This window comes from Antedon mediterranea, chromosome 3 (genome assembly GCF_964355755.1).
Source record: "Antedon mediterranea chromosome 3, ecAntMedi1.1, whole genome shotgun sequence".
NCBI lineage: Eukaryota > Metazoa > Echinodermata > Crinoidea > Comatulida > Antedonidae > Antedon > Antedon mediterranea.
Window position 1 is genome coordinate 30126995 of NC_092672.1, and position 8865 is coordinate 30135859.

The following is an 8865-nucleotide window of genomic DNA, read 5'->3' on the forward strand; positions in this document are numbered from 1 at the left end:
TAATTCCATATTATTCTTCACATGCAAATTACTTCCAGTTTTCGGGTATTTCCAGTTTTGTTACTAAAAGGACTGAGGGCGGCATACTTAAATAGTTACTTATCAAAGGACATTGGTAAAGTAAATCGGAATTGCAGGCCAAATGCCGTGTAATTTTTGTTTGACGATTTTGTTGTTGTTGTTGTGAAATAAATAATTGTTTTCGTTGTTAGTAACTAGTTTTTAACGCATATAAGATGTAAACGACTGTTATTAGTATGAATAGCTGGGGTTAGCGTCAGAGAATATAAAAATAATGTTAATTGTTTTCACGACACAAAACAACAGTTATTACCTGGTTTAGACGAAAACAAATCTAGAGAGCGTAGTCAATAGTGAGTAACGTAGGCGCGAAACAAACCGTTTATAATCTTCACTATAGGCATGAGTCTCTTCTAACTATAAACACTGGCTGGTGAGGTGAGAAAGTTTTTCTTGAGTCCTGTTTTGCTGTGCAAAAGTTTAGTGCGCCCTCAGTATTACGTGTGAGGCGCATCAACGATCTCAAAGAGTTTAGGTAAATTAGTCGCAAGAGAACAAAATTATGACTCGATTGAGAAGTTAATCATCTGGGATTATTTTTTAAAGAGATGGCGGAGCTTTTCGAATGCAACAATACGACACAAGGTTAGAAATAAAGCAAACTCACAAACAATCGAGTGTATTTAGATGAAACAAGTCAAAACTACTTTTTTTTACTTTTGAAATTTATTATTCCTTTTAATGTATTTTTCCTTGTATACCGTTACATCAAGTCACTGTTATAAAGTGACCTTTCAGTATAATGATCCAATTAAAAATGTTGTGGTTTTTTTTATATTTAAACAATGGAATCGATTTATGCTAAGTCACTGATTTCACTCAGAACGAAAGCTGTAATATTATGTTACATTTCAATGATGTGTTTGTCCTTAATGACTTCACAATCATTGCCTTTGTAATTTTTTCATAATTGATACGTTTTAGTTTTAGTATTTCCTTATTTAACAAATAATGTATTGATAACGTATTGAAGGCAAAAAGGAATTTCATTTCATATTATTTCCTCGAGTATTGAACACTAATTTATGGATCATCATTACACAATAATGTACATCTTCGATATGTCCGACAAGATTGACCAATCCATGCCTCGGATTTTTATCACACGGACGAAATAAATAAACGCAACATCTTTCAGCTGAACTTTCAATATAGCAGTCGAGGTCCATGCTTTTCACAAGATCTATAAAGCATAAACATGCCTAGTTCGGGATTTATATTAGGCCTACTCCTTTTTTACGCTGTATTTGTAGACGGAGTATTTCAGTTAAGACCCATATCAACGATTTATATTCCGTCAGGATACGATTCCGATGATTCTCCGAGCTACGAAATCGACGGAGGAGCGATCGAGCAAAGCGCGTATGATAATGTCAACAAACTTGTATATGGTGCTGGTAGGTAACAGTGACATTTTAGAAACGGGGAGCAACGGGGAGTGGACCTAGGTTTTTTTTTTTGTATCCGCGTAGGCCTATGAGAGCAAACATTCGTCGTCAATGGCGCTCCAAAATAACATATTGATATAGTATTATTAGCGTTTGCATAACAAACAAAAATCGTAAAATGCAATATATACTATCTTAGAATTCAGGTTAGTTCGTGTTTGTATTCCAATCCCGGAGTTCTGGGTTCAAGCTCTTTAATAGGACAGAACGGGCAATGTGCAAATACAAAACAAATATTCGTTTTAGATTATCAGTATTATTTAAAAAAGTAACCCGTTACGGTCTTTTTCTGCCTTACTTGTGTGGTTATACTTCGCATGGGATGAGTAAGTATAAAAGCGCACCCTGGTAAATGTACTCGTTGGCGTCGCGTGATCCTGAAGTGCAGTACAGTATACAAACCTCTTCAGAGGACCCACCCAACCAAAATCTTCCCGTGAAACGAGCAATTAATGTTTTTTAACTTTTTAACACTCAAGCGACAACCCTAATATTGTCATTCCCTTGGCATATACTGAAAATAACTCTTTATGTCTACAGAAGAATTAGCTTCAAGATTTTATTGTGTTCAAATTCGCAGGTTCTTCCTTCATACACGTGATAGATTTCTCCAACGCATCCAACCCAATCATCATAAAGAAGGTTCACACACCAGGAGTCGCTAATGACATCGAGTTATGTGGTGACTTCGTAGCTGTAACTGTCTCCAATAATGATCCATATCAACCAGGGACAGTACTTATATTTAGTTTGTACAACAAGACAGATGACAGTTTCCAAATTATTCAAAATATAACAGGTTTTGTATCAATATTATTTTGTTCTTCTGACAATCGTTTGAATACGAATTTTAACTTGTAACATTCTACTTTAACGTTAAAATTGTATCAATGTGATGACAATCCTTTATTTTATTTATATATTACGCTACCTTATGATTTGTGAATGATTAATATGATTTTACTAATGTTATGTATATAAATTGAATTATGCTTAAGTGTAGTTATATTTGTATAATTGCTTTGTATGACATGTACTGTGATCATTTACATCTCAATTGGATTTATAATTCTACTTCAGTAAAATTAAATTGAACTCACGATACGTTAGATTGAATTATAACTAAATGTAATTACATTGTATGTATTTGTATTAATGTACTATGTGCCTTTTAACAATATTGATCTAGTATATCTATCTTTTAATTGTACATATAATTATACTAAATTATAATTGAGTAAAAAGTTAAATTTACTTATATTAAGTATATATATCTGTATTTGTGATCTGTATAGATATACTAGATCAATATTGTTAAAAGGCACATAGTACATTAATACAAATACATACAATGTAATTACATTTCTTGTTAATTCTGGAAGATTTAATTGATGTTTCTGTTAGTTGTTTTAAAATGTTGTATTTGTTAATCTGAGGCGCCTTGAAGCTAAGGTGGTTCCATCTTGTAAGGCGCCTCTGTGTAATATACTGAATAAAAAAAATAAAAAAAATATATATCTGTATGATCATTTACCTTTGAATTATACATACTTAAATTTAATTTATAGCCTACTTACTTTTTTTTTAATTATTTTATTTATACTTACTGTATATTTAATCGTATTGTGTTTTCAATAAAAATGCATGCTCCTCTCCAAATCCATTTGATCATTTACCTCTGAATTGTACTTAAGTAAAATTGTATTTTACGTAAGCAAAATGCTAAGTTATATAGAAGTATACTTAAGTTTATTGTGACGAATAATCGTTCTTATCGAGTATAAATTAATGTATAAATACATCTTTTTAAAGTTGGCAGCGAACCAGACATGTTAAAGTTTACAAAAAACTGCAGGAGTATTGTAGTTGCGAATGAAGGCGAGGCATTTACAAGTACTGATGGAAATGATATTGTTAACCCAGAAGGATCGCTATCAATTATTACATTCGCTTCAAACGATCTTTCGAAATCTCCAAACGTTTCAAATGCAGATTTTCAGAAATTCAATTCAATGTAGGTATTATTTAAATATTATGCATTAATATTACATTTCAATAATAATAACTATTGATTTTAAAGTATCATAACGTGCTATGCAATAAATAGTGTATGGTGAAGAGATGTCTTGTATAATTATTACCTTCTTTAAATTATTGGAAAGTCGAATGGCTGTGTAAGAGGCCCTTGTCTGTTTAGGCGTGATAGTGCGATCACTCACCTAGAACACACCTGAAATAGCCCGAGGTGCTTCATTCGCATGACATTTGGTAAACTTTCATAAACCAATAATAACCAATATACAAATCACACACCTACAGCACCCCTCAATGTGTTGAGGAGTGCGAGGGCATTTGACGCCCTATGTTGGACGTTGGATTACTGATCGTGGTTCGAATTAAACTCTCGCCGCATTGCTTGTATCCTTAGGCAAGATACTTTACTTACATTTGCCTCTCTCCACCCAGTGTATAAAATGGGCACCGTTCAGATCAAGACACTTTGCGCTGATTGCTAGTTTTATTTTCATGGGAGAATGTATCCATACGTGTTTGATTAAAAAAATGACCGGAGTAATAATGTGCAGCGCATTGAGAGCTTGTTTATAACATGCGCTATGGATGAATGAATTATTACTATTATTATTTGTTGCACATCGGTATTTTTCAAAGACAATTAAGACCTATAAAAACAGCTTTAAAGTACATTAAAAAAATAACTATTGCGCATGTTCAACGATCGTCTGAAAATTATGACAGACGTACCTGATTGATCTTAAGTAAGTATGGAGCGCCGCACTATGGAACGCATAAGTATTATGGATCTTTGTCTCAGATTATACAATACACGATAATGAAGGAATTAAATCTGTGCAACTAACTTCTTATTCTTTATTTTAGGTCGGACGAGCTCGAGGCGAAATACGTAAGATATCCGTACAAAGGGTACATTAGCAAACAAAAAGATACATTCTCGCAGAACATGGAACCAGAATACATAGCTTTTAGTAGTGATGAATCTAAAGCTTACGTTGCCCTTCAGGTACCGTTAATATACTTATTCAGCAGGCATGTCTTTTATCCTCGTATGCTACCGTCGTCGGTCCCCACTACGGCTAGTCTTAACTAGCAAACTTTATCAACATTTTGCAACGCCGAGTTTGCCATTGTTCATTAAAACACTCGATTCTGTAGCTGTAACGTCACTAGATAGAATCTAACTGTCTATCGCAAGTCAATTACTGGAGGCTGTTATTTTACTCACCTGCAGATTCAAGAATGGCCTAACTATAGCGAATAGCGACAGTTCTTATCATTCCTGGCTTGTGATGATTGGTGGTCACATTACTGGCATCTTTTGGGATTCCTAAAACAATCAAATTAACCAGAAAAGAGTGAAATTTAGAGGTCACTCTTTCCAGGTTATTAAACGTTCTTTTCTTTTTTTTTACAGGAGAATAATGCCATTGCTATTGTTGATATGGCAACAAGCTCAGTTGAATATATTGTCGGCTTGGGGATAAAGTCTTGGAAAGACCTTAAGCTAGACGCAAGTGATAAAGATTCAGGTACTAAATGGTTGTCGGAACCCAAAATCAGTCTAAAATGAAAAAAAGACATGCAGTTTTCAATATGATAATTACTTATACTCCATGCCTGGTGTCTCATTAGCAAAATACAGTATAGAACGCTTCCTTTTGGACACCACTATTCAAGTCGAGACACCTCTAAAAGGGAACACTTTCCTTTTTTTAGACACAAGACGGGTGATGTTTTAACACTTCGGGCAGCCCCTTTTCAGAAGGAGAAACCGTTATGTTTAGTCATCATGTTTTGTGTCGGTAGAGGTTCTACTGTAACAATATTTCTCTTTTTAGGTATCAATATGAAATCATGGCCAGTGTACAGTTTCTATCAGCCAGACAGTATAATTCATTATGAAATTAATGGAGTTGAGTACATCGCGACTGCTAATGAAGGTGATTCGATTACTTACAGAACAGATGACAGTAAATGGGAGGAAGATAAACGAGGAGAAAAATTGGTCAAAGGTCAGATACATCGCAACTGAAATCATTGCTAATGTTATTAATATACCATAAACATGAATTTAATTTAATAGAAAATTACTTTCAGTGCTTTCTGGTATACATACATACATACATACAGATGATTAAATATAATAATGAAGAAACATTTGTGTACAAAGTTAATATAGTTTTCAATCATTTTTCTATTGAGAATAATCATTTTGAAATTACGTCCTTTTCTTTTCTCCTTTTTCTTTTTCCTAATACTTTGGAAATTACGCACTATTTTACACGGATGTGAATATTCATATTTCCACATGAATATGTATATTTCTACAGTAAACTATGTGCATTATCTTTAATCTTCCATTTGAAGTACTCTTCCTTAATTTAACACAAGACAAAAACTTACCATTTTGCACATTTCCACATGGATATTCATATTTCCACTATTTTCACATAATGTTGGCCATTATCATCTCTTTCAGAGTCGCTGCTTTCTGGAAACATGTCACAAACCGTCAAGATGTATCTGGAAAATAAAGTTGAACTTGGTAATTATTTTATTAAATAATATTTAATTTAATTTAATTATCAAACAATTATCAGGGGTCAGGTTTAACAAAGTTGCTTAGCAAAAATCATTTGTCACTTTTCTAAATAAATATATAATAAATATTTCTACGTATTAAAAAAATATAGTCTATACCACTCCAACCCCCTCTCTTATTTTTGTTTATTGAATCCAAAAATATATATATTAAACGTTTTGATTTGGAAAAATTCAACAAAAAAAAAGACATACTTGCGTAGTTCATGAGATATCAAAATATGAATGTTTTCAGGTCGTCTGCAGTTCAGTACAGTTGATGGGTTGGACAATGATGGCAAGATTGAAACATTGTTCCACTATGGCGGGCGAAGTTGGTCAATATTTAGAATAGAAAATAACAACTTAACCATGTTATACGACAGTGGAGACGAGATTGAACGTATGATGGCACTAAACTATCCAGACGTGTTTAATGGTGATACTAAACCAGACGACCCAAGTGAAGAAACACCAGAAGAGCTCTTTGACTCCAGATCAGATAACAAGGTAACTTGGTACACTAGTGACCTTAGTCGGATATTAAAAGTATTCAATACAGCCCGACTCGTTTCTAGATGACTTGCAATATATAGTCAGTTAGCCTCTATCTAGTGACAGTGGTATAGTAGGCCTTGGGCTTTCGCTACAAATTTCCAAAAAGGGTTCAACTTGACAGGCGAAAATTCAAGAGGGTTGTCAATACTTTTGGAAATTGTTATGTGTAAATTGTGTTCTAAGTCTGTAGTTGTTGTATTTGTTTAGTTTACCAATATCGGGGTTTCGATTTTTGTCTGGGAACTACTACTTCGAGATCAATTATTACACATATGAAACGTCATGTGTGTCAAAATATTTCTCTTTTTTACAACTATTAAATTGAAATGCAGTCTAACCTAGACGTACTAACAAGCAGTAAAACATCAGGAACTAAAGTTTGGTTTTTTACACTTTTCATCAGTAACAATGTACATGGGTGGATCGACATGTGGAGATATTACTTTTAATGCTGCTATGCAGATTTCTTTTTCCAGAAATAATAATTATTTGTATATGATTCAGGGACCAGAATGTGAGTCATTGGCATTTGGTGAGATCGATGGAAACAAACTGATATTTGTTGGTAATGATAGGTCATCCTCTATTATGATATACAAGCTAAGCACAGAAGGACATCCAACTTTTCAATCGATCTTTCGTGCTGGTGGAACTGACGAAACATTCACAGCACTTTTAGATAAAAGAAATCTAGGAGATTTGGACCCAGAAGATCTAAGGTAAGGCATGGTTATACGTTTACTATTTATCACGCCATCACTTGATTCTATTAACCGTGATTTACACTAGGACACAACGCAATGGCGTAAGTCGGAACGCAAGAAAATTGACCAATTAAAAGCGACGGATTATTTTAACTGTATAAATGTATACATTATGTAATCGTTCTTAAATCATGCATAACGAAGAGTAACTACCGCCATCATAATTCTGTGATTTTTTCTTATGCCTGTTTCGCATGACTCTTCGCTCCAATTTAACACGAGTTATAATACCAGCAATTTCCATTTTGGCATCTTTTGCTCATTATTACACATAATTATCAAGTTACAAGTTATTATACAACTTAAAACAGTTATTGTCCAATAAATGTTAATATCATGTTAAATTGCATTATGTTAATTTAGATTCATTCCAAAAGATGAGAGCCCAACTGGTTCAGCAACACTTCTTGTAACCAGTACCGTTAGTGGAACTTTGACACTGTATGAAATTCCGGATGTACAAGGTATAATACAGCTGATTTTCCACTAGGCAAATTTGACAGCGTGAATCGAAAACGTCAGCTTATACGCATGCGTAGAGAGGGATTTTGAAGATGGAAACATCTTCATGATCATCATGACGATTTCGGGCAAATAAATTTGCCTAGTGGAAAGTAGGCGTAATACAGTTTATCACTGTGTGCCCTTGTATTGTAGGATTTGTACACATATAGATATTAGACATGACTTGCAACATTTTACTGGCTGTTTTACTTCATCGTTTGATTTAGCAACATAGTATGATATTTTGGATGTAGACCTACAAGGTATCTGGTACAATATTCATTGTGTTGCCCTTGTATTAAGATAGCTTTAACAAAAATGATTTTTCTTCTGTTTTATTTGTTTCCCCACAGATACAAGTCCTTCTTCAACGTACCAGCTAAAAGCAGTCAATTTACTTCTAATAATCACTCTAGCTGCTATTTCGAAGTTCCTAACTATTTAGTTGCAATTACCGTAATATTCTCTAACTTTTCAAATAACTTTGTTTTTGGGCTTTTTTGAAATTGTAGGCCTATAATACTGAATGCTGAAATGCTTTATTTGTCCACTAAAAATAACAATGGAAATTCTTCCTTAAGATTGCCAAAATACTATCATAATGTCGTAATAATGCAGATATAATAATGCAGTTTTAAATTTTGAATAAAAGTCTGATAAATTATTTAAGAGTTTGTTTAATTCATCGGATTTTACAATAACAAGGAACCTGTTTTATTAATTTCTCATTGAAGAGTAAAGTTGAGACTTTGTCAAGGTTACATTTACATCTACAAATCGATTTCACCATATTTCACTAACCAAAGCTTAGACAAGGAAAGTCCACGGGTATCCGGACTTCTGGAACCTAGCAAGTAATCACATCAAACACCGGTGACGTATAAAAATGGTAC

At 33.5% G+C, this 8865-nt stretch overlaps 1 protein-coding gene across 1 annotated transcript; it reads left to right on the top strand.

Moving 5' to 3' along the window:
• Positions 1–1114: 1114 nt before the first annotated feature.
• LOC140045179 (mesenchyme-specific cell surface glycoprotein-like) lies at positions 1115–8636 on the top strand. Its single transcript, XM_072089980.1, has 11 exons — positions 1115–1478; positions 2110–2328; positions 3342–3543; positions 4428–4569; positions 4981–5095; positions 5405–5578; positions 6046–6111; positions 6403–6656; positions 7209–7423; positions 7832–7932; positions 8326–8636. Exons 1-11 carry the CDS (start codon positions 1280–1282, stop codon positions 8415–8417), a joined length of 1779 nt encoding a protein of 592 aa, XP_071946081.1. The 5' UTR covers positions 1115–1279; the 3' UTR covers positions 8418–8636.
• The last annotated feature ends 229 nt before the right edge of the window (positions 8637–8865 follow it).